A 27,145-nucleotide genomic window follows, 5' to 3' on the forward strand; every position below is an offset into this window, starting at 1 on the left:
CCTAGCCGTCCTCTCCCGCCCCCGCACCCCTCCACCCTCCACCCCCCCCCCCCCTTCAGGTTTGTAAGACGGTAGCGCGGTCCAGACACTGCAGCGCTTTTCATGGGGGATGAGCCATAGAGCAAACCCTTTGCCTAGTGAAAATGCAGTTCTTCAGTAAACAGGAAAGCCAGAAAGTAAGTATGGGGGGGGTGGGGGGAGTGGGAACGGATGGACCCCAGGTAAAGGACCTAGTGGGAATCATTCAAGGATCTTTACCACCCCCGGTGGAGAGAGACAGATTATATCACCCTCCACCTCAGTTTTGTCTAGGCCAACAGACATGAGACTCAAATTTCAATCAGAGCAAGAGCCTTTCCAGATAATTGTCAAAAATAGTCAAGTCAAATAAAATTGCCTGTAGTTCCCAGGGGCATTCCCTGACTTCTGATCTACCCAGGAATCCTGAAACAATGGCTGGCTGTGTCACACACCACCCGCCTCCCCGTCTCCCCGCAGCCTGTGATTGCCTTCACGTGACAACCAGAGGCACTCCCTCCACATGCATGCCTCCTTAAGTTGTTGGGATCATCCCGGGGAAATGTGAAATCTTTTCCTCCAGAACATCAAGACTTGGCGACCTATGTGTTCGGTTTTGTTCAGCGTGGTGAAATGAAAGACAGGCTGTGAAAGCCCACAGACAGGACACTTTAGAACGGAGCCTGCCTTCGCTGCCGTGGGAACACAATGAGCGCAGTCAGGGTCTGCAGACCGGGGAACAGTGGAAGGCTTCACACTCCCTTTGTGCCCTTATCAAGGGGGCATCACCAGCACCCCAGGAAGGTACACCCAGCTCTTAAACTATATCCTTTCACTTTAGAAGCTGGCCTCTCTGGTCCCAGAGCAGTAAATAAAGCCTTTCAGTGTGCCCAGCATTCACCCTGGCAAGGACTTATCTGCCCACTCTGTCCACTTGAATTGAATTATGCTTAAAATCTGATTCCAAAGAGCATTTGCAACCGAACCCAGCTCATTGTCTGTGAGTTGTTCTGTCTACCCTGGTGTTCTCTTTTGGCTTGGATGCAAATGTAGACTCATGAATCACACTAGAACCCAGTGGAAAATCCATTCTCTCCTAAGTAGCACATTTCCCCAAGTCTCTCAAACTAACCGACAGGATGATGTCTGGCACCCCTTCACCATGATTTCTTGTAAGAGATTCATATGGCTCAATATTTGAACACCTACACCCACAAACCAATGGCTCACAGGGTTTGGAAATGCTCAAACTTTGTGAAAATGGCAATAAAGAAATAGAGTTGGTTCAAACAACAACAAAAAATTGTCAATCCAAAAGTTTTCCTTTACTTTGGGATACTTTGGGCCTCCTTAAGACAACTCTGCTTTACATAAAATATTTTAAATATTATGAATCTTCATCTTTTGTAAATACTTTACATTGGATTGGATTGTTTTATATTGTATACAAATTATATATATTGAAATTGATATTGTTAGAAAATGCTATATGTATATTTCTAATTGTACTTATACCGTTCATTTAACAATGTAATGCAATTTTCTGATCTTTGAATGTTGTTATTACCAACTATTAGATATAAAGAAATGAAAGTTAGTAGTTAGACATTATAATAGAACTTGTAGTCATACTAGGTATGTTTTCAAGATTGAGTAGATATATTTTAGATAGACAGGTTATCTTCAAACCCTTCAGAGATCTAGAGAATATGACATTTAAAATGTTTTAATTACTTAGAAAATTTTTCTTTTTTGTCATGACTATGAGACATGTCGGCTCCTGGCAGTACCAATCTACTTCAGAGAAAATATGGGCATTGAAAAAACTGCAATTGGAGTTAACTTTCATTGTGGCAAAAGTTAGCCACTGGACAACAAAGTATCCTCGAATCAACTGCTGACAAACAGGACAGACAGGACATGAAACAAAGAACTACTGATTCTTGCCAAAACAAGTGTGGTTATGGCTTTATCAAAAGGCATCTTCTAAGGCCAGGACAATATGGCACCATCCCTGAAGTGGCCTTCGCAATCCGGAAAAGGTACAGTTCCCTTTTCTTCGAAGGCAGCTTAACAAGCAGTGGGCTGATGGCTTCTGATGTGCAATGGAACAGCAGCTGAAACAGTTATTCTTGAAGAGTAATTAAGCTCACGCCTCTCAATAGTAGAATGACATTTAATAGAGGGATATGGAGAAGAACAGGATGCTGAGATGAAGCCACATACACACATAGCCAAGAAGAATGGACAGCTGAATTCAAAAAACATGAACAATTTCCAGAATTAAAATCCTGAATCATGACATGACACTAGTGGAATTCAGGTGTTTCTGGTACATGGACTGCTCTCACCCAATGTGAGTTTGAACTGTTGACCCTGTGTACATCCTACTTCACAAATGATTCTGTCAGATACGCTAAGCCGATAGGCTGAAGATGCTGCCCCAACACTGCGGAAAAACCTCAGATGACTGTCCAAGCAGCTGGCTGTTTCTGTCAACTCACAATTTTTTGGAAGTTGCTTGCATGTACTTCCTGTTTTTATTTTTGTTAGCTAATATTATTTCCTTCTTGGGTCTCTGAGGGAGTTGAAGATTAGTAAGTTATAGTTGAAGATTAATTAGAATAGAAAGTGAATTAGATACAATAGGATAGATAATGGAATTATTTTCTCTGAATTTGTCAAATACAAATGAACTAGACATTGTTTAGGTATTTATTACTTGTATATTATATATTATATTGTATATAGTTATTGTACTTTTGTATATAGTTTTTCTTATGTTAGTTATAAGCTTTTTCCTTTTTTTTCTTTTTATTAAAATAGAAAAGGGGAAATATGGTGATATTTTATTTGCATTAAAATGTTATTTGTATGTTAATAAATAAAGTTGCCTGGGGGTCAGAGATATTAGCAAGCCATAGGAAAGCAGGGCAGTGGTGGCATACTTGGTAGGCAGAGCTAGGTAAGTCTCTGTATGTTCAGGGATATAGCCAGTATTGGGTACACATGGCTTTAATCTCAATACCAACCATAGAAAACCTGGAGGTCTATACAGACAGGCCATGACGAGGATGTCATGTGGTTGGGTTTACAACCAATGAAAAGGCAGAACAGAAACTCTATATAAAGACTTTAACACAGGAAATAGCTCTGGTTCGGCCAGGTAGGACCACCACAGGAGGAAGGGTAAGGTTTTAGCTCTTAGCTCTGACCTCTTGGCTTTCTTTTTTGCATTGGTTCTGTGTTTCTTATTTAATAAGACGGTTGGTTACATCTACAGTCTTTTTTGATTTAGCGGCTGCACTGACTTGCTGACATCATGTTTCCTGGTCTCCAGGTGTAGCAGTTCTGGCCTTGCACGTAGGAGCACTGATTTGATTCCCTAGTTCTTCAGAAACCAAGGGAAGCAAGAGCTTATTTTAAAAAGGCAAGGTCAGCTAATTCAATCAGCCACTTTATTTACCCTAATTCATTTAAATGGTGGCAATGCACTTCTACCACTGAGCTAAATCCCCAACCCCTACGTTAGGCTTTTCAAGCCAGACAGTCTGTCACAATTCTGCCACTATGACTTTAAGAAAAGCCATAAGCAATATATAAAGAGTAGAAAGGCACAAACAACATGCATCATTTTAATACCAACAACACTCATGGACACTCTTATTTAAATTTAATTTCTACACAGCACAGAAATACTTTTCTGGTTTCTTTTCAACTATTTAAAAGTATCCAAAGCACTCTGGGCTGAGAATGTGGCAAGATATAACCCAGGCAGGAGGTCAAATTTAGCTCATAAGGTCAGAAGAGAAGGTTGGATTCCTTGGAACTAGAGTTGGATGGTTGTGAGGCACCTTGTGGGTGCTGGGAACCAAACCCAGGTCCTCTATAAGAGAAACAAGTGCTCTTAGTCACTGAGCATTCTCTCTACTTCCATTCTGTTTCTTCTGTGTGGAATAGTAGAGCAGGAAACCATTTTTAGGGGGAGGAGGGCTTTAGTATCAACTAACTTTCATCAAGCTATATCACATACATGACGCTACAGTGTAAGGTTCATAAGGATTCAGGAGTAAAACAGAAACATAAAATTATACAAAATGCTACAAGGCATCCAAGTGAGGAGCTTAATGTCTCTCATCTTGCTCCCATGATAATGAGGAGTGAGGAAGGCTGGTTAAGTAGATGTCCATTCAGAGTTCACACTCCAGTGGCCTTTATCAATATCTGTGGCCTTGAACAAGTTTCTAAATCTCTCTCTCTGTGTGGTTTAAATGAGCATGGCCTCATATGTAGATGTAACCAACCGTCTTATTAAATAAGAAACACAGAAACAATGTAAAAGAGAAAGCCAAGAGGTCAGAACTCGGAGCTAAACTCTCACCCTTCCTTCTGCTGTCCCAGCTTCCCGAAAGAGAGCTATATCCTGTCTGTACGTTTTTTGTTTTTTTTTATAGTATTATTGTTCTGCCTTCTCATTGGTTGTAAACCCAAACACGTGACTGCCTCGTCACTGTCTGAATGTACAGCCCCCTAGGTCTTAAAGGCATATGTCTCCAATGCTGGCTGTATCCCTGAACACACAGAGATCTATGGGATTAAAGGCGTGTGCCACCACCGCCACACTCTGTCTATGGCTCTAATAGCTCTGACCCCCGGGCAACTTTATTTATTAGCATACAATCAAAATCACATTTCAGTACAATTAGAATACCACCACACTCATAGGCTCATAGATTTCAATTCTCAGTCACCAGGGACTGGCACTATATGAAAGGATTAGAAGGATTAGGAGGTGTGGCCTGGTTGGAGGAAGTGTGTCCCTAAGGGTAGGCTTTGAGGGTTCAAAAACTCATGCTGAACCCAGAGTCTCTCTCTCTCTCTCTCTCTCTCTCTCCCCTCTCTCTCTCTCTCTGCTTGTGGATCAGGACGTAGCTCTCAGCTACTTCTCCAGGACCACACCTGCCTGCATGCTGCTGTGCTGCCGCCATGATGATAATGGATTAAGCCTCTGAAAGTGTAAGCAAGTCCCCAATTAAATGCTTTCTTTCATAAGAATTGCCTTGGTTGTGATGTCTCTTCACAGCAATAGAACAGTGACTAAAATAGTGTATTTCAAACCCTTAAATATATAAAGTAGAAGTCGATAGTGCTTTGAACAATGTCTCAATAAATGACATTTTCTTATTTTCATGGCTACCTTAAGACCTGGATCTAACCTTTGTACAATGCCCAATAAAGAATTCTACCAAGTAACTCTGTGTGTGTGTGTGTGTGTGTGTGTGTGTGTGTGTGTGTGTGTGTGTAATGGGGCAAATTCTGCCTACTGTCCAATCATAATAGATAATACAAGTCTCTTTAAAGATAGACCATGTACCTGATTTCCTTCAGGTACCCCATGGCACCTAGCAGACTATATTGGAACAGCAATGCATTCAGGGTCTGATGTAATTTCAGCATGTCTGTGACACGGATACAAGGCACAACCCTCCTCTTCCTACAGAAGCCAGAGACTGATCCACAACTTGACACAACCTACAGCCACCTGGGAAGAGAGTATCAATCATGTGATGATCAGGTTGGTATGGAGGAATGTCTGTGGGGTCTGTTTTGGTTGTTCATTGATACAGGAAGACCAAGCCCATTGTGTGTGGTGCCATTTCATGGGCCAGGCCCTGATCTATATAAGAGTAGAGTAAGCTAGCAAGTGTTTATTCTCTTTCTGCCCTTGACTGTAGATGCCATGTGACTAGCTGCTTGACCTCTCCAAAATGGTGGACTGTAACTTGCACCTGTACGACCAATAAAACCTCTCCTCCTCATGCTGCTCTTCAGTGTATCTTATCACAGCAACAGCATGGATGCTAAGAGAGCCCCTTAGAGTGGATATACTAGTTCTCTCCAGTGCTGGAATGTTTCTGGCTGGTGGTTCACAACTAAGTTCCTGTCACAGATATTGCCCTGTCCGAGATGTCATCTTACTCATGCATTTGTTCCATCTTCACAGAGAGCAGATATTGGACAATGCCTAGACACTTTGTTTCAATTCAACACTGAAGGGCCAGTCAAGTCCCAGAACTGTCCATCGAGTCTGGGGTGACAGCATTCTTCACCCACTACCTTTGCAGAGACCTGTCCCCTCAGTGGGTCAAAGGATAGCTTCAAGAGCCCCCTACAAAGTTCTCCATCTACCTGAGACCCAACAGAGGGCGGCGGTTACAGTTCTCACATTTGCAAGCACCCTTACCCCATGCTGTCTTTTTTCCCTCCTAAGAATTCATGCTACCACAGCAGAGGAGACGTAATTTTCAAGAATAGATCATAATAAATTAAAAGACCCTGCTATGGTTCAGACACCCACAAAATGCACAGCACTCATATGTACAGCTCAATGATACATCATTAAAAGGGACTAGGGACATGCATTTATCCTACTAGGCCAGGCTCAGAGTTTCTGAGAGGAACAGCAGCAGGAAATGAAGAAGTCTGTCATTCCAGGAGACGCACTAACTGGCTTGCGTCTCCTTTGGCCACAAGCTCTCTATTAATCAAAGTAAGGTCTTTCTCTGGATGCAATTCATGTTTGATGAATTCTAGAGGCCTCTTAGCATATGCCTCTAAAAGAACCATATCACTAATTTCTGTCTATGTAAGATGTTGAGGAATGAAGACCCACTATTCTCATATCCCTACTACACCCATTTGGTCCTATAAACAAAAAAGCCCCACATGGTTTTAAGAGTTTTCAAAGAGCCACCTGTTCCAAAATAAGGGCTTGCTATGTGACACCCAGTCTAACTCGAGACCTCCTTTTCAAATCACTGGATAGGCAGGTGTCCCTTACATCTAAGTCTCAAAGTGTGGCCCCTGGGCCAGTAGACATGCAAATTCCTGAGACAAAACTTCCAGGGGCATGCTCCAACATTCTGTTTCTAACCAGCCCTTTTTATAATAGTTGAGAATGTCTGTCTAAGGCTATTTTTCCCTCTCTTTAGTCAAGATTTGGAAAAATAAACACTAAAATATCCTTGACTGCAGATCTCCAAAACCTTGTGAAGGTGTTTGAGAGAGAGCTCACACATGAGGAAGGAGTCTGACATCTGAAAGCCAGGTCCCAATTGCAACTGAGGACTAAGTGTCCTCTTACTTTGCCACATCTGGCTTTTAACATTTTCCTAAGATTTGTCTCTTAAAATTTTCTCCCTTGGAGGTAAAGAGCTGGAGAGTCACCAGACAGGGGATATGCCTACATGTCTTCATAGGACATTGACCTGCTGAGTTCTTATGATATATTCCTGCGGCCCGCAACAGCTGAGGAAGATGATGATAATAGAATCTACTAATTAACAAACTTCTGGCCACTGTTTGATAGCTAGACACCCCATCTTGTCCCTTCACAATGAAAAAGGTTGGGGCGCAGCCTGTCCCACTTGGACTGAGGAGTTACTCTCGTGCTCAGAGCCACATTGCCAGACCTCGAGCCCATCAGAACCACACTGAGGATCTGTGGTGCCCTTATTCTTTTCCTTTGCACAAAAATACACATGCGCAGCACCAACAGGCCAAATGCTGGGTTGAACAGCTGAGTACCTGAGTAATTTCCCAAGGGCTCATTATTCTAGAATTCTGGCTCACTTTAAGATTCCAGATCCTGTGAAATAGGTTCTCTATCTTTTTTGCCCTTTTCTAGCCGTGAAGGACCATGAAGCTTTAAGAACTCCAGAGTCACTTGAAGATATGAGAGTTATGACCAAAAGTTGTAAATATTTACTGATGGTTTGAATGAGAACCTGCCCTCATAGGCTCATGTGTTTGAATGCTTGGTCCCTAGGTGGTGGAACTCTTTGGAAGAATAAGGAGGCGTGGCCTTGGTGGAGGAGGTTTGTCACTGAGGGTGGGCTTTGAGGTTTCAAAAGCTTACACCAAATCTGGTCTCTCACTCTCTGCCTCCAACTTGCAGATCCAATGTAAGCTCTCAGCTGCTGCTCAGTGCCATGTTTGCCTCCTGTTATCCCTGCTATGGTCATGGGCTCACCTTCTGAAGCTGTAAGCAAGCCCCCAAATTAATGCTTTCTTCTATGTTTCCTTACTCATGGCGTTTCTTCCCAGCAACAGAAAAGTAACTAAGACAGCTGTCAACCATGTCCCAGACATGTGGGTGGCTCCAAACTCAGAGAGAACCCTGAAACTCAAGGAGTGGATAACCAAGTGCCCCGGTAGCTCCACATAGGAGCTCAGGGGGCTGTCCATGAGCCTCAGTGGCTGAACCATGCTTTGCATGCCCAGATCCAGGGTTTAATCCACAACAAAACACAGAGATTTGTTTCTGAAGAACTGCCTTGAACATCCCATTGAAGTCCATTGCTAGCCCCTTGTTCACTGTCCTGCGCTCTCCCGGTACTTAGCACCCTGCATTTGTAACTCATATTTCAAAGTGAAACCGGCTGTGCTTAGTCAACAAGCACAGGATTAGCCTACTTTGGGGCTGCAGGGGCAGCTAGGAGGTAATGGCTCACGGCATCAAAGCTTTCAAGACAGCGAGTTGAACCTGCAGGGTCACTGCTCTAGAAAGGGAGAACAGAAAAGGAGTGTGATGTCAGTCCTTCTGGGTTATAATTCCTGTTCCCTTACTTAATACCCCCAATTCCTGCCTTTTATCTGTACTCAAAGGTTCCCACCCTGCCCCTCATGGAGCAGGGCAGGGCAGATAATCCCTCATGGGCAGCCTGTTGCTATCAGCTAGAGAAAATGAATCTTAAGCCAAGACCTCCAAAGGGAGCACTCATCGCCCATTCTCTGGCAGCTCTCCATTTTCCCTCAGAGAACCCGGTGAAATTGATGCCCTTCCCTGTGAGCCGTTACCTCCTTAGCTGCCTCAGGATACCCACAGTACGATGATCCTGTGCTGTTGGCTTAGCATGGCTGGTTTCATTCTCAAATATGAGTTACAAATGTGAGGTGCTAAATACTGGGAGAAGGCAGGGCAGTAAACAAAGGGCTAGAGGTCCCACACTTTGAAGTTATATACCATGATGATGAACCAAATGTGGTATGGTAGTTTGAATGAGAACGACCGCCCTCATAGGTGCATATACTTGAATGTCTGGTCTCTAGTTGGTGGAACTGTTTGGGAAGGATTGGGAGGTGTAAGCCCCCAATTAAATGCTTTCTTTTATAAGTTGTCATGGTGTCTCTTCACAGCCACAGAACAATGACTAGGATACATAGCCTCTGAAATTTCCTTGAAGCTCAAAATATCAAGTTCTGTTCTTCAGAATGAAAGCCAAGCCTTTCCCACCAACCCTCCCCTGGGATTACCCTGGTACATCTGTTCATCCTTCACTGCCAGGCAGGTTCCCAGGCAGGCAGGTTCCTACCTACACCTGTATGATGAGGAATCCCAAGGAGAGTGAAGATTGGTTCTCCTGTCATTATGTAGATAGTTAATTCAGGGGAGGAAGGTGGACTTTATTTACTAATGACTTGATTCCTGGTTTATCTGTTTCTTGATTTAGGGCAAACTGAGGTCTTTTGCTTAACTTTGTTTTTAAAATCATAGGGAGGGCATTTTTCTCTAATTTTTTTTTTAACTTTTATTGATTCTTTGTGGATTTCACCTCATACATTCTTATTCCACTCATCTCCCTGCCTCTCTGAATCTGCCCTCTACCCTTGCAACCTCCCCCTCAAATCAAAGCCAAATTTAAAAGTAAAACCAAAAACCAAACAATACAAAGAAACAAAATAAAACAAAAACAAATTTTTTTTAAAAAAAAAAAAAGGAAGAAGAATCATCATAGAAGCTGTAGTGTGTCCTGTTGAGATACACAGTTTACCCTTTAGTCCATTCATCTATACTTGAAAGTGTTCATTGCCATGAGTCAAGGCCCCTGGTTTCTGCTACACCCCAATAATGAGCTGTCACTGGGCTCCTCTTGGACATCCTGCTGTTGTCCTGTGTCATGGAGATTCTGCCATTTTGGACCTGTAGGTTCATCCCCTTCAGATGTTCCAACAGTTCAAAGATTTGGTGGGTGTTGGGGTGGGCCAGCTCATAGCCCTGGCTCTGGGCCTGGGCGGTAGCTGGATTGGTCAGCCTGCTAGCCTTCATGGGGATGGCATTTTTATGGAGGAGAGAAAATGACCATACTGTCTGCAACACGCTTTTCCCTTTCCCTTTCCCTTTCTCTCTTTTCTATTTGTTTCTGTGTTCGAGATATTTGAAGACAAATGTGACTGTGTCTCTGCTTCCTTAATCATCTTTTTTCTCTGAACCAGCAGGAAATGCCCACTACCTTGCCCTTTCACATTTACTTACAATTCCTTAACACCTGAGATCTGGGCCGGCATCAGGGATGGAAGCTGGGATAAGAATTATGAGGGAGGGAATGGAGAGATGGCCCAGAGGTCCAGCTCAATGGCTGCTTTTTCAAGGACTCTGGTTTGATTCCCAGCATCCACATGATGGTTCACAGCTATCCATAACTCCAGTCTCAAGAGATCTGATCCTTTCTTCTGGTCTCCACTGGCACCAGGCATGCACATGGTACACAGACACAGACATGGAGACAAAGAAAAATTTAAACAAGGCAAAAATAAATGAGAATGGAGAGGAGGAAGCATTCAGAAACCGAGATAGGAAATAGATGCTACAGAGAAGGTGAACCATTGTCTGATTCTGATCATATGAGAGGGATGAACAGTTTGCTCAGGGGTTTGATATGACTCCAAGATGCCCATTTGCCTGGCTGCATTGGTCCTAATGTTCATGGGAGAGCGGGACCTAGGGGAAAAAAATTCTGGACTCAGATAAAATGTTTCTCTCCTAATAATACACAAGGTGAACCTATTATCGTGTACTAACATCCAAGCTCACATCCACATGGAGAATGTCTCCAGAAGACCTTCGTTTTCAGAGAAAAGTTTCAAAAAATTACCATTACTTTCAGCAATATATGAAACACCGTAAAAAAAATTTTTTTTGTTCTATTTTTGTTTTGTTCTGTTTTGTGTTTTTGCTTTCTGTTCTGTTTGGGTCTTGTCCTGCTTTATATATTTTGTATTTTTGTATTTCGGTACACAGGATTTCTCTGTGTAGCTCTGGCTGTCCTAGAACTCACTTTGTAGACCAGGCTGGCTGCCTGCCTCAGCTTCCCAAGTGCTGGGATTAAAGACGTGTGCCACCACCTCCTGGCATAAAAATAATTTTTAAATATTTTTTTTACACAGGTTTCACTATGTAGACCAGGCTAGCCTCAAACTCACAGAGACTGGCTTGCCTCCCCACTGCTGGTACATGAAGTTGTTGTTGTTGTTTGCTGTTGTTGTTGGTGATGATGATGATAAAGGTGGTAGTGGTTTCCTTCTTTCCTTTTTGTTTTGTTTTGGTTGGATGGTTGGATGGGTAGGTGGGTGGGTGGGTGGGGTTTTTTGGGGGGAGGGGAGTGCTGGGAATCAAATTCAAGGTCTTATACATATTAGAACAAGAGGTAGCCAGCCCTTAGAATATATTTTTTAAAGCAATGTATGGGTAGTAACTAAGAGTATATGATATTCTGGGGAGATGAATGCATTCTGGGGGTGCATGCGAGTGATGGTTATACAGTAGTGTAAATCAATGTATAGTTCCTGAACTGAAAAGATGGTGAAAATGGTAACTTAGTTTTATGTATTTAAGTACAATTAAAAAAAAAAAATGCAGCGCTAGGAAAATGTTCACTGTGGTAGAGGTATTATACAATGTTGTTTATATGTTTGTAATCTTATATGTAGAAGTGAAGGCTGGAAAGATATTCTGAACGCAAAATGATAATAGATATCATCTCTGGGTGGGATTGTGAGCAGTTTTTCCTTCTATGTGTTTCTTAATGTTCTAATAGCTATTCAATATTTGTGTAATTAGGAAACAATAAGGTTTGGAAGAGCTCCGCTCACAGGTCCACCTCTTGAGCATTATTTAGAGCAATAGTACTAGTTGTTTCCTGCAAGCCCGCCGTATTGTTCCTTCCTTTTAATGGCCTGTTTCCTACCTCAAATGTTAAGTTCCGCAGGAGCAGATCCTTGTCTTACTCAGGCAGGACCCATAATGCTTAAGCAGTTTTGAGGCCCTCTGTAAACACTCAGGTAAAAGAGTGGGTCTATGTGTAAACAGATAGATCAACAGTAGATAAGTTCTCACTATCTCAGTCTAGGTCTCTTACTCCTACAGCAAATTTTTTTTTTTAATTTTTATTTTGTGTGCATTCGTGTTTCACCTGCACATATGCCTGTGTGAGGGTGTGAGATCCCCTGGAACTGGAGTTACAGACAATTGTGAGCTGCCATGTGGGGGCTGGAAATTGAACCCAGGTCCCCTGGGAGAACAGCCAATGCTCTTAACTGCTGAGCCATCTCTCCAGCCTCCCCCTAGCAAATATTAAAACTGATAAATTTGTGAATTATACATATTTATTTCTTACAGTTCTGGAAGCTGGCAAGTCCAAGGTGAGAATGCCAGCAGATTCCGTGTCTGGCAAAGTCGCCTTCTTTCATAGCAGAGAACCCCTTTCTGTACCTTCATGGGGAAGAAGGGGCCCCCAGCTCCCTGAACTTCTTTGAAAAGGGGACTAATTCCACTTAAAAGCAGAGCTCTGTCTTTGTTACTTAATCCCTTCCAAAAGGTATTGTATCTTAACACGACCACACCACAAATAAGCCTCACTGTATAAATGGGGACACACTCAGACTATGGCACTCAGGTCAGAAGAGTTAGCATTTTTCTGTCCTATGCACCCTCCTGAGGCACCCAGGATCAACCCACTTCCCAGCATCTGTAGGGAGGATTACAGGAAGGGTTTTCTCGGGTGCAGGATCATTGAAAGGAAGCCTAAACAGGTTTACAGGATGGAAAGTAGTCTAGAACCCGTGTCCTTTGGAGGGTAACACAAAGCATGTGAGAAAAGTAGTGTAGAAAAGAGGAGAAATCCTGTGACCACTTCCGGGGAATGGAATCTGCAACCAGGTAGAAAGACACATCTAATTAATAAATATCCTCCATATTCTACAGGCCAGGGTCTGAGGTTGGTGCCACAAACACAATTATATGTCATTTGTTTGATGTCTGACAAAGATGATAAGATCTTGACGCTACTAAATTCTGTGTTTTTGTGCATTTATGTGCCTGTTACAGCACTTGAGGAATTGGACATTCCTGTGTTATTTGTCCCCCATGTATTTCTGCTTCCTCTGACATTTGTCCAATTATGCCTATAAACAGAGGAATGCCAATGACTGCTGAGGAGAAATTAGGAAAGGCAGAATTGAATGCTTCAGAAGGCAGAGTCCAAGTCAGCATGCCCTAGGGTGCATTTCCTGGAACCCTGGAGATACGTGGGTTCATTTTATTATATCAAAAACCTAGTTTGGTATAAATAACCTAAGAACATTTTGAGATAAGGTTTTTTTAAACCACAGCACAGAATTAACACTTCATTGCATACTGCAAGTCTGCTAGATGGGAGAAGGTCTTTGTTCTCAGGCTTCTGGGTACCAGGGCACTTCTATGTATAGAATCGCATCAGATGAGCATCAGGAAAGGTCATTCTCTCTCCATAATGAGAACATTCACCTTTAAACAGGTGGCTCACAGTCACAGATCCAGATGGGAGCTGTGGCACTCCTCTGAGGTACACTTGGCACCCTGCACAACAGATGCCCCAGTCTTCATTCTGAACCATTTATCAAACCAATCCTCTCACCTCATCTCCTCCCGTCATAGCCTTCCCAGCTGCCGGTGTCTCTTATCTCCTTTTCCATCCTTGTTTTAAAGTTGACTCTAAGGAAGCCTGCCTTGTCCTGATGCTCCTGACTTGAGCCCTGCCTTACAAGGGCTCTAATTTCTTGTATTGAGCTACATGGGGCAACTCTGGGTAGACGTCCGCCCACTTCAATGTACAAAATGGAAAGCTATCCAGACGGGTTCTCCTGTCAGAGAATGAATGAACAGGGTAGCCTGGCCTTTATGATGTTGAAAGTTCTTGCTTGGTCTCATTTTGAGTGACCTCTTTGATGTGTTGGAGACTCTTAATATCTTATTTCTAGGCATACTTTTAACCACTTTGGTACCTAGGAAAACAGTTACTTCTGTCGACCAAACCACCAACTACCTTGTCAATCCTCATATGTAACGCTAATGCTTGTCTATACAGGTCTGAAGCTTTCACACAACGAGACTGAGCCAGTCACGAAAGGTCAATGGGGCAGTTCTCCCTTCTGGCCACATCAGTGACTTTGAAGACATCCTAAGAGATGCACAGGAGAAGCTACAGAGACTTTCAACTGGAGTCCCTTAAAGCGCTCCCCAGTTTCAATCTCTTACCTTGTAACTTGGGTCCTCATTCCGAAATCCAGAGACCTCATTGATTGTAGCACTTCAATGCAGCCCATGTACTAGAAGAAAAGAAAGGAGAAGTAGAAGGATGCAAATATCAAAACACCATCTCTGAGATACACAGTGATGTCCTGGGCAGTCCCCACAGTCGACTCCTGATGGCAACTACGTGTGTGCCCATCACCTGTGTCGATACTTCTGACCACCAATGTGCACACATGTCCCCTTGGCTACAAAACATCAGTTAACGACAAAGTAAACACAAACTTGGGTATTGGGAATGCCAGTGACAGGGATGACCTCGGGCTCAGAAGCTGGTGAGTGTGGATCTGAGGTCTTCGTACTGTGCGGGGTGCAAGATTCATACACTGGCTTTTGAAATCTTCATTTTAAAGCCCCAGTTAGTGACCCAACTTTTCTACATTGGTTTTGTCCTTGGTAAAATGAAAATACAATTGGAACTGTTGGGAGAGCTAAATTATTTCACCTATGGAAAGCTTTTAGAACAATGCTTACTAGGCATAAGGGCACAGATGTCAGAGGAAACAAAAATAAATGGGAGACAAATAATACAAGACTTTTCAGTCTCCTAAGTGCTGGCAGAAGCTTACAAACTCACAAAAGACAGACTTTAATAGCATTAAGAAGTCTTATTATTAAGTCTTATCAGGGTGGAGAGATGGCTCAACTGTTAGGAGCACCAGCTGCTCTTACAGAGGACCCAGGTTCAATTCTCAGCACCCACATGGCACCACTGTCTGTAACGCCAGCTCCAGGGGATCTGAGACCCTCACACAGACATGCAGGCAGGCAAACTACCAATGCACATAAGATAAAAAAAAAAAATTATCATCTTTTGTAAGATAACTGTAGCTCAAAAGAAAAAGAAAATAATCATGCCCTAAAACAGTGCTTGGTAAGTTTAGCTTGAACACGGAACGTGGGAAAAGATGTTGTGACTTCGAAAACAAAAACTGTTCATATTCAACATGACAGCAGGGGAGTCAAATCAGGGATGTGGTTGAAGAGGCTTAAGCCAGTGGGAAGGTGGGTAAATAGAGGATGCAGTAGGATGCCGCCTCCCCCCGACCCCCCCAGAGAGGGAAGGAATGCTAGCCCACTCGGAAGAGGGACTGTAGCAATGAGGAGGAGACAGATTCAAGTGACATCATGGAAAGACATACCACAGGATTCAGCAGTTAATTTGCTGCTAGAGTGGGAGAAGAGTGAGTCAAGGCTGACTCAGCTGCTTCCAGCCCGGGCACAGAGGAACCTGTAGTGCCATCAACAGGATGGGGCGTGGGGGGTGGGGGGGGACAGGAAAGAAAGGTTATGAATTGCTTTGGAGACCATTGATTGCAAGACACTACTTGGGGAGCCAGGAAATAAGAGGCTGACAGCGAACATTGAATTCAGTGTCCCCGAGAGGACAGAGCAGAGGAAGGGACAAGGCGGGGACACAGTCCCAGCTTTCTAAGCATCTGGCAGGTGAGGCTGTGGGATCCTCTCAGCAGAGCAGCAGTGATGGGACAGGGTTCACTGAAAATGGCCTTGGAAAGCCGAGTGGTGTGGATGAAAGGGCTCTCAGGGCCTCAGAAATGAGGCACTTCCTGTTTGTTGTCCCTTGGAAGGCATCAGCCTCCCTTGGTGATGGGAGAGGAGGGGGCACTCCTCAGATCCTTCTTGTAATGTTTCTGAGTGTGTTTTATAGATGCCTCATTCCCAAGCTGGCTGGGTGCTCAGCTGCTGCCGTGAGTCTGGCTTGGGGGAGACATTCTCAGACCCCACTCGTCGTACTGCTCCGGGGGGTCTCTGATCCTGACACAAAACTACTCTGTGTTCTCAGCTTTCTAGGTTTGAGCACTGCAGCGAGGTGAGCTGTCTGGGGACAGGGACTGACTGACACTTAGGACTTCCTAGACAAAGGAAGGTCACTTGAGGGGCTCTTCTGGAAAGCACATTTCAGAACTGTAGTGAAGGAGGATGCTCCAGTCCTCCATTCACAATGAGGCAGATGGAAAGGACCGCCTGAGAGTCCTCATTGGCTGCTCCAACTGCATGGCCCTCTCTACCCTCCTCACCCCAGAACCTGACTCATTCACCCCAAATTCCTACACACCCATCTGGGGAATATTGGGGTCCATACACAAATGGGGAGAAGGTCTGGGCTACCCTTCCAGTTCTCCATGGTGCCCCCTTGGTGCTGAGGTGAGTGCCTGCCAGGCAGTCATACATCACTAACTCAAGCTGATAAGGTACACTGACCTATCTGTACATGCCTGAAAGGTGACAGGCACTACATTTTCACACTCTGACACAGAGATTTCTAAAATGTAAATAAATATATATTCATATGTATATATTTATTTTTATATATTCATATGTACATATACTTATGTATTTATGTGTATATATTCAAGCAGTGAGGGTGTGATTTTTATATATAATATATTATAAATATAATATACAATATAGTATAAATATTATATACAATATAATATGTAGTATAAATATTGTATATAATATAATTAATATGTTATATCATATATTTATATATAAATGATATATATAAATCACTTACTCTCACTGCTGATATCGCTTCACATCTATCACCAAAACAGTCATCACAACCAATGCCTAGACCTTTGCTCTCCTTGATCCCATTACTAAGTGTCCCACTCCCACACTTTGAATCTTGGCCTCCGTTCTTATCCTCAGACCCACCCAACCCTTCCCAAGGGCAGGGACTTCCCGCTAGCCACTCTCCCTGACTAACTTGTCTCTCTCCACTTTACTGAGCTGATTATTTGTCTCCCTGCAGGTTTTAATTAACACGAAACATCCTTAGGTCCTCTCCTGCCGCTCATGAGCACAACCCATACTCATCGCTTCCACGCCACTGAGCATCAGATTCATCTGTCAATTGGCTTGCTCATTTCCTTGGCTGTAAGCACTGTTGAAAGAAGGGACTGAGACTGTGCCCAGCACCCTGGAGTACTTAGCAAACACACCACACACACACACACACACACACACACAGAGAGAGAGAAAGAGAGAGAGAGAGAGAGAGAGAGAGAGAGAGAGAGAGAGAGAGAGAGAGAACACTTCACTTCTGTTACCCTACAGTATCTGATCCTCTACTCTAGTACCTTTATTATTTTATTTTTATTTTCCCCATTGTACCTTTAAAATGAGTAGAGAGAAGAGACGTGGCAGAGGGTGATGAAGGCTTGGCCGAGTCTCTCCACCCTGTGCTAAAGGAGAATAGGAACGCCAAGGTCTCAGAAAAAGACGTGAGCACTGCTTCAGTCTCACTTCCTGTTGTTGTAATAAAGGACCCTGACAAAATTCACTTAAGGGACTAAGGTTCTCTTTTGGTTCAGAGTTCCAGGGTATGGTCCATTGTGGTGGGGAATTCAAGGCAGAAGGCGTTTGAAGCCGCTGATCACATAACATTCTTTTTTTTTTTTTTTTTTAAATCTCATCTGTATTTACCATTTTAAAGCAGAATGTGATTGGGCACTATATTTCTATTCACAAGCCTTGCTGAGTTATAAGACTTAGGGAAGCTTAGAGTTTTGTTCTTGATCCTTTGGAAAACAAGCCATTTGGGGAATTCCTCTGGTCACATAACAGTCTTAAGGCAGAAAATGATAAACGATTGTGCTCACTTTTTTTGTCTAATTTATGCAATCCAGAATCCCAACTAGGGAATGGGGCCCCCCACAGTAGGCGGGTCTTCCCACCTCAATACAATCAATACAATACATCCCCTGGCCCTACATGCTTAACATTTCACCTGCAGGGACCACAGCTTACTAACAAGAGTTAAGGACCTTTGAATCGACTCACAGTCCCTTCTGTGATGGTTACTGTTTGTCAACTTGACACAAACTTGGGAAGAGAGAACCTCAGTTGAGGAATTGCCTCCATTAAATTAGCTCATGGGCATGTTGGGGGCATGCATTTTCTTCATACGTGATTGCTTATCAAGAAATAAGAAAGTCGTCTGAGCAAATTATGAGAATGAGCCAATAAGCAGCATTCCTCTAAGGTTTCTGATTCAGTTCCTGCCTCCACGCTCCTGTCTTGAGTTCTTGTCTTGGATTCCCTCATCAACAGATTCTAGCCTATAAGCTAAAATAAACCCTTTCCCACCCAGGGTGGTTTTGGTCATGGGGCTTCATCACAGCGACAAATAACTAAAAAAGGACACCATCGTTACAGTGAACTACCCCTGGGCTCAGAGTGGGGAAGACTACCATGCTCACAGGCATTTAAGTGATAGGCCCTGCAGTTAGTAAGTGTAAAATAAGACAAAGAAGAAAATACATCGGAAAGAAGCGCTAAAGACTGTCACCCAAGTACCACAGAACAAAGCTGCCCTTGCAGCAGATACCCAGCCACAGCAGAGGCTGCCACACCAGCAAGAGGACATTGCAGGGTTCTCCCGCCATCTTTAAACAATTTCTAGTCCTCCTCATTTAAAAAAAAAAAAAAAAAAAAAAACCATAGAGAAGGAAGGTGAGACATCCCTTCAGAACCACGAGGCTGTCTGCACTTCTAGCCCTGCTCCTGTGTGGAGGAGCAGACGTCTGAAGACCCTTAGGCTCATGCAGGGCTGGTGAGAAAGCCCAGGTGCCTTCCACACTCACTGAAACTGCTTGAGCCACCAACTGCTTCCTCCTCCTCCTCTTCCTCCTCCTCCTCCTCCCCTCCCTACTGCTTGCCTTCCTCTGAACCTCTCTCTTTCTTTGGCTTTTGTGAGAACATGTTTCCCCAATTTATCATCTTTCTCTTTGGACCACCTTTCCTCAGTGTTCGCTGTCGGTTTCTTTTCATCCCGTCTGTATTTCCTCTAAATGATGATTCCTGCTCTTCTCTGCCTGTGCAAATGCTTTCCAACCCCACTAGAATCATGAGAGAAGCTTTAAAAATATCTGATCTGGGGGCGGCGGTGGCGCACGCCTTTAATCCCAGCACTCGGGAGGCAGAGGCAGGCGGATCTCTGTGAGTTCGAGGCCAGCCTGGGCTACCAAGTGAGTTCCAGGACAGGCTCCAAAGCTACACAGAGAAACCCTGTCTCGGAGAAAAAAAAAAAAAAAAAAGAATGTGATTTTGCCGGGCGGTGGTGGCGCACGCCTTTAATCCCAGCACTCGGGAGGCAGAGCCAGGTGGATCTCTGTGAGTTCGAGGCCAGCCTGGACTACCAAGTGAGTCCCAGGAGAGGCGCAAAGCTACACAGAGAAACCCTGTCTCGAAAAAAAAAAAAAAAAAAAAAAAAAAAAAAAATCTGATCTGGGTCAGTGAGATAGCTCAATGGTAAGAGCCCCTGCCACTGAGCCTGATGATCTGAGTTTGAAATTACTCCAGAGAGGATGTTTAAGTGGCCAGTAAGCATATGGAAAGGCATCCAACATGATCCATCAATTAGAGAAATGCAAATCAAACCACTTCATAACCTCTGGGAGGCATAATTTAAAATAAATAAACAATAAAGTCAATATTAGTAAAGATGTGTAGAAATTGGAATTGCCTCACAGTACTAAAAAATGCTAAATAAACTGGGTGGTGGTGGTTCACGCCTTTAATCCCAGCCCTCAGGAGGCAGAGCCAAGTGGATCTCTGTGAGTTTGAGGCCAGCCTGGTCTACAGAGCGAGATCCAGGACAGGCTCCAAAACTACCAGAGAAACCCTGTCTCAAAAAAAACAAAAAACAAAACCTAAATGATGTGATGCAGCCATGAGGGGAAGTAGCTAAGCAATGCTTCAAGAAAACTAAAGAGAATTAATGTCCAAACCAGCATTCCCACCCACAAAAGAGACCCAGGAAAACTGAAAATACACAGCAACACAAAAAGTGCACGTAATTGTTCATAGAATTTGTATTCATAATAGTCCCAAGCTAGAAGCATCCCGATGTCTATCAACTGAGGTGTGGAGAAAGGACTTATAACCGTGCCCCAACATGATGTCTGGCAATGAAAAGGAATGAGGTGTGGAAGCATGCTATAACACCAATAAACTCCGAAATCATTCATCTGGGGGGTGGGCAGTGACAAAAGAATGCCTATTGTATGATTTCATTTATACAAAATATCCCAGAGTGCTGCCATCTTCCCTCCCGCCATCCTCTTCTATTTCTCTTCATGCATCTATTGCTGAAAAGACCAGATATTTGAAGATTAGTAACTAGGAAATAGAACTGGGAAGGATGGGGACAGCGTGTGGCTGCCGGCAAGTGTGGCTTCTTTCAGAGCTGATGACAATGTTCTAAAGTTGGTAATGGTTGCCCAACTTGGTGAATATACAAAAATAAGCCCTAATGAAGGGTGTACTTTGAATACTATTATGAATGAACCATACGGTTCGACACCATAAATGAACTGGATGGCACGTGAACTACATAGTAAAGCCATTGCCCAGAGACGATGACAGGTAAGAAGCCACGTGAGCAATATCTGCAGGCAGTACATGACCCTGGAATAAACCACTCAGGTATGAGCAGCTGACTAATGAGTAAATGACCTGAAGATCAGAAGTCATCACGGTCTAAAATGGTACCCACTACCCTGGAGGCTGTGGTCTCTGTTTGCCCTTTGGGATCCCAGAGAATTTTGGTCACATCTCCATGCTGCACTGACCCAGTGAGTCGGGAATTTGTTTCAGTGTCTAAACCCCAGCTACCTCACAGGCGTCTCAAGGACGGGGAAGCAGCAGTGTGGGGGGAGGGGTGTGTCTTAGTCATCACTCTGCCCTGCACCTCTGACAGTGCAATACATGATTTATTTCAAGGAATTTGCCAAGAAATGATGTTCAGGAAGTCTCAAAATAGCCTGCCTCCTGGCTGGACCACCTAAAACATGTTCCTTTTTAAAGGAGTATGGCATCCGTTAAGATAACCCTGGAGGTAGGTCACCCGAAGCTCTCCTGACAGGTTTGATTTGAAAGGTGGGTCTCCTGGAAATGGATGGGGAAAATCCTTCCTCTGGACCTGGAAGATGCGCGCTCAGAACACATCCCTCTCCCCTCCAGAAGTCACCTGGTATTGATTGACAAACATTGCTTCTCTTAGAGATGGGGCAGCTAGGAAAACAGAACGCCCCCCCCCCCACTTCCCTCCGCTTCCTTCTCTGTCCTCTTCTGTTTCTCTCCCTGCCCCTACTACTGAAAACATTATGGGTGTGTCCGTTTTCTGTCTCCCTCACTTAAAGCAAATAATGAAAAACAGGATTGCTCTGTCGACATCACCTGGAGTGCTGCCTGGCACCCTGTAGATCCTCAAATACATCTTGGTTAATTAAACTGAACCTTTAAAAAAAAGAAAGAAAAGAAAAGAAAAACCTCTAAGCATGAACTGAAAACTCCTCTTTCTACACCAAGGTCAAAGCTTAGAAACCTGGACGTCTTCACTCATTTACAAATAGGAACTTGGCATACAGGGAATTCCAACCTTCTGGAGTCCTTAGTGCTCACAAAAATGGAATCTTCCAAAAGTAAATTGGGCCTTCTGCTGATTCTGCCAAGAGGGAGACCTCATGCTCCAGGAGAGAGCCCAAGCCAGACGGAAAGACAAGGGCTGGAAAGACCTGTTGTTCTGGGAGGGGTTCCCTGTCTTTCTCTCCTCCACTGAGCAGACCCCATCACTTAGAGAACTGTCTCCACTCTGCTTCTGATCCTGGTTTCCCGGAAGTCAGCAGAGCTGGGGACATCTAAAGTAGAATTTCTGATGATTTTTAGATACAAGTGAAGCTTTAAGTCGATTCAAAAGAGTTTCTATTTGATAGAGGGAAATCCGGGACCCTGCAAATAAAATAGTTTGGGGGCAAAAGTCAGAATGTACAATAAACCTCTTAGTCTTGTTGTCACCTTCCAATGACTAATAGACTGAGTTGCCTGTAGCTGTGCATAGAAACCTTCTAAGTCGTTTGAAAAAGGCTCCGGTCATCAGTGGGCAAGGCAAGAATGCCGGCCATTTCTTCCCTCATTCCAACCGTCCTACTCCCATTGAAAATCCCTTACATGAGAAATGTTTTGAACTGAGGGAGGTCTCATCTCTGCCTACAGACCTGAACACAGATGGAACCACCCAACTGGAGGTCATCCCAGAGTCAAATCCCACACAGAGAACATTTTCAGGGCTGTGACCTCGCCGAGGAACAACATTGAAGCCACAGTAGTTCTTTCTATTGCTGCGCCCAGGCAGAACAATCATCCTATGTTACCTTTGCACAAACAGGGATGTGCTCCGTCTACTCTCAGGCGTATCGTTTCCTTTGATCCCCAGGATGAAACTGGGGCAGGACCTAAAGAAGTGGGCAATCCCTTTTGACATCTGGAAAAACTGATCGTCAGAGGCCCAGTGCTCTGCTCCAGGGTCCTGGGGCTGGTTAATTTAGAGCTCAGATCTTCTGATGTGAAGCTGTCTATACCATGGCACCTCCCCACCCCCAAAGAAGTTTATCAGGTAGGAGAAATGCTACCTTCTAGGTCTATGAAAAAGTACAAGACAGACACTTTGATATTTGAAAGAGTGTAACAGTGTGCGCCCGCTGGTGTTGAACACTGCTTTAAAGTCAAGATTATGGCATCTTACCCATGAGACAGCTATTAATAACAGTTCTCCTTGAGGCCCTGGATCACATAGAGGTTTCCCCATACCGACTAACCTCTTAAAGTATGCCATATACCAAAATTGGTGTAATACAGGGAGATATTTAAAATGAAAATGAATCCAGGAACCTGAACATCTACAGATTAAAGATACTGCATTGTCTCTCTCCTCCACCTATCCATCCACTAGCCCCGAAAATAACACACTAGCTCTGTCTCACCATGTCATCCCCTTCGCCACATTATGGTGTAGCAAGATGGCCCTAGCCGGATAGTGAGCACCATGTCCTTGGATTTTCCAGACTCCAGAACCACAAGCCAATAAAGTTTTGTTTTGTTTTGTTTTGTTTTTCGAGACAGGGTTTCTCTGTGTAGCTTTGCGCCTTTCCTGGATCTCACTCTGTAGACCTGGCTGGCCTTGAACTCACAAAGATCCGCCTGCCTCTGCCTCCTGAGTGCTGGGATTAAAGGAGTGCGCCACCATGGCCCGGCACCAATAAAATTTTTATTCTTTATAAATTGTCCCTTCTTGAGTATTGGGTTATAGTGTAAACACTCTGTCAAGGATGAAGATATTCCAAGTAAAGACGCTTGTGCCCCTCCCTTTAGTTACCAGATTATTGAATCAATGAACCCAAAGAAATAGACTATTCCTAAGACTCTTATGCTGTGAGAAAGAAAAAGCTAAAGGCTGGTGCCAGCCAGAAAAGGAACTTGTCTTCCAAGAAGAGATTCCGCACAGTTCTGACACGTTCTCAGACCACTGTACGAGAAAGGACAGGCACTGGGCCAAGGTCAGTGATGGGGAAGCGCACACCTTGCCTGGCCTGCTTGGTGGTACGTCCTTCTTGCCTTCCTCCTACCCATAAACCTAATGCCCAGACCCTGAAGGTGGACTTGGGGGCACTGGACCCTCTTCATTCATACCTCTTACCTAAGTGGCCAAATTGAACACATCTGCTTACTCTGTTTTCCACTATTGCTCTATCTCTTCAGTTGGCCAATTGAGGACAGGCTAAAGCCAGGTTGATAGCATTGCTGGGACTCAGGCCCCGACTCTAAGAACAACAGCATCAGAATATGAACTCAGCCACCTCAGATGGTGAATATGTCTTCAGTTCCACCTCATACCAATCATCCTTTGTGTTCCAAAAAAGCAGGAATTGGAGTGGACAAAGATGAATTCTCTCTGACAAAAATTCTCATTGTAGTCTTTGTAGAGAATCCCTAGGCCTTGGATTTTGCATTCAATGGCTTTAATTTTGAGACTAAAATTCAAAACTTGCAACTAATACCTTTAAGCAAGCCTTTGTGGCCCTGTGCTAAAGGCTTCCAGGCAGCTGTTAAGAGATTTTTATCAATGTGTAAAGGCCTAATCCAAGGAGACCACGAATGCTAGCCTCTTGTTCCAGGAGAAAGTCTTCAGCCTTTTGGGACTGGTGGCTTATGATGCAAATGGGAATTGAGATCCTGGCTTGCAGAGCCTTGTGGTATCAGTTGAATGCTTTCTCCTGGCTCTTTCCTGATGCAGGCAGGGGAATCCCCGAGCATGTCAAAGAATTAATACATTCAGAGGAGGAAAAGCTTTAAAAGTACTAATTTGGGGCGGGGGGGGGGGGGGGGGGGGACTGAATAATTGATGCCTAGCAGCTGCTGAATCAGAAGCCGTGGTTAGAGAGGCAGGCCTTTCTTCCTCCCCAAGGGTTCATTCCTCTAGACATAGTCTCCTTCTTTTATTTTCATTTTTCTGCTTCCCCTGCTGCTTTCTTTTGTATACGTGGGAATCATTAGTGTCAATCCAAAAATATTCCCAGCTTTTCCCTTCCCTGCATATGGATTTTACTCTGTTAGCCTCGTTGGTGGACACGGCTCCTCAGTTGGTGGGCGACATCACACAACAGTGACCAGTCCTATCTTTTTCCTCTTGGAAATCCGAAGTCACTGCTGTCCCTGGTGGTTGCGTGAGGATGCTCCAGAACAGTCTCAGACAGTGTGCTGTGAGGAAGAAACACTGAGCTCCACACTGACGTGTTAACACAGAACAAGCTGACTGGCCCTGCCAGGGTCCACATGAAAGGGAAGTGAGAATATCACAGTCTGAGAGTATGGACGTCAAAACTCAGACAGGCTTGGGCTTGAGCTGAGCTTTCCATGCACTGACTAGCTGTTCAATTATGCAGACCATGTGTTTGGCCTATGGAGAGGCTTCAGCGAATAGAAGTCCCTATGTTGGGATGACAGTGTTCTTTCTTGGACATCTCCAATGCCACCTGCTTAGTCTGGAGAGCTGGTGAAAAGGCCTCAGCTACTGTGAAGGGACTTCAATCGGGAGCACTTTCTATAGGGATGTGTCAACACACTGCAGAGCTATGGGGCTGTGTGGTAGGAGGAGCTTCAGCTAAGGAGCTTCAGGGAGCCAGAAGGTTTCTCAGAGCAAGGGATGTGGGAGGAGTCGGGAAGGGCAAGCAAGGAAGGCTGGAAGAGGGGTTACCAGGTAGTGGGTGCGGGGCAAGAATAAGGGGTGCTCCACAACTCCAAGGAGTACAGTGAGACTAAAGCGGGGCGACGTGCCAGGGAGTATAATACATTCCTTTCCAAACCAGATGCGATGGCGCACACCTTTGATCCCAGCAATCGGGAGGCAGAGGCAGGCAGATGCCTGAGTTCAAGGTTAGCCTAGACTATGGAGCAACTTCCAGGACAACCAGGACTACACAGAGAAACCCTGTCTCAAAAAACCAAAACAATGCATTCATGATGAACTGTTTGACCATTAGAGTGTGGAAGCTGAGTCTTCCAAAGTCTTCTATTCTCAGAACCTAAAACAGCGTGGAGCCACCGTGGACTTTCTAAACAATTGCTGAATGCCTGATTATTATTACCAAACTTCAGCCAAGCCTTGCTTACACCTGATAGCAATTTCTCCTCATTCTTCCGTGGGATTCCAAACTACATTTCCTTCCAACCCACTTCTTAGACCCAAATAAATAAATCTAAAAATACAGCCCGGGTCATGAATCATAAATGAGATGGAAAAGCAGAGGCTCACAGAGGCTAATCTGTTTCCCAGAGAGGCCTGCTGGATGTCCGTTGCTCTGAAAGGCTAGGCAAAAAGCCAGCACCATGTTCTTCAGACCCTCAGTGTGATTTGCAGGCCTGCTACCCGGAGTCTAAGCTTGCCAGGCCCAGAAGTAAAGGACTGGAACCTTGTGCCGCCCATTACAGAGATGCAGGCCCAGAAGCAGGTGTCAATAAGGATGCTAATGGCTGTAGACAAAGAAATGATGTGACTATTGTCCTCGTGGTCCAGGATGTCCACCATGGCTTTTGTTTGTTTCTTCTTTTTGGCTATGGCTTCAATACTGTAGCTTCTGTAGCCAAGGCAACACCATAACTCTGTCAATCATTCCAACGGCTTAATGAATGGCCTACCAGTTATATTTTGTATACATGTTTAATTAAATTGGGATGTAATTATAACCAAATAATGATGTGTCTGTATAATCTCTCCTGACCACCCATAATCCACTTAAAGTGGAACATCCTTTCTATGACATTATTTCTCAATTCTATTTCTATAAATAGAATAATTCTATTTCTCAATTCTTGAAAAAATTAATTATGCCCTCTATTCACAAATCTGACTGAGTCTTGAGAAGTGAGAACCTAGAGTATGTGTTGCATCAAAATAAGGAAGGGTCAGCTGACCCCTTCTCTCCACACTTCCCAGATCAAAAAACACATGAATCTTTCTAAGCCCCTCCCAATTCCTTCCTGTCCTCACTATCATATCCTGGGTCCTCCAAAATCTCTATGACCAATTCCAGTCTGCTAGTCATTGACTCCATCCCCTGATTCAAGGTTAACTTTATTAACAGTCTCAGAGTGTCACAGTACAATCAAATATCCCACAACAGTTCTGTGGTGGAGTCTGATTCTGGTGGTAGGCTGAAGGAAAGCCCAAGCTTGGAGGAATCTCTGAGGTTATCCATCACAATGTCTCTACTTTGCATCAACAAAATAATCATGGTGCATCTCAGCAAAGGGGAGGCAGAGACAAGCTCACTAAACACAAGAGTTTAGTTTGGTTTTTGCTTGTAGGAATCTGTATTTCAAGGAAAGAAACAATAAGCTAAGGAGAAGAGCGAT

At 44.1% G+C, this 27,145-nt stretch overlaps 1 protein-coding gene across 1 annotated transcript in view; it reads right to left on the reverse strand.

Annotated features, from left to right (window-relative positions):
- The window catches only part of Shc4 (SHC adaptor protein 4), a 99,835-nt gene that overhangs the window by 55,752 nt on the left and 16,938 nt on the right, over window positions 1-27,145 (reverse strand). The window contains exon 2 of the mRNA XM_006994074.4: window positions 14,372-14,442. Within this exon, the coding sequence (XP_006994136.2) occupies window positions 14,372-14,442 (71 nt within the window). The remainder of the gene's footprint in view (window positions 1-14,371; window positions 14,443-27,145) is intronic.

This window comes from Peromyscus maniculatus, chromosome 4 (genome assembly GCF_049852395.1).
Source record: "Peromyscus maniculatus bairdii isolate BWxNUB_F1_BW_parent chromosome 4, HU_Pman_BW_mat_3.1, whole genome shotgun sequence".
Lineage (NCBI taxonomy): Eukaryota > Metazoa > Chordata > Mammalia > Rodentia > Cricetidae > Peromyscus > Peromyscus maniculatus.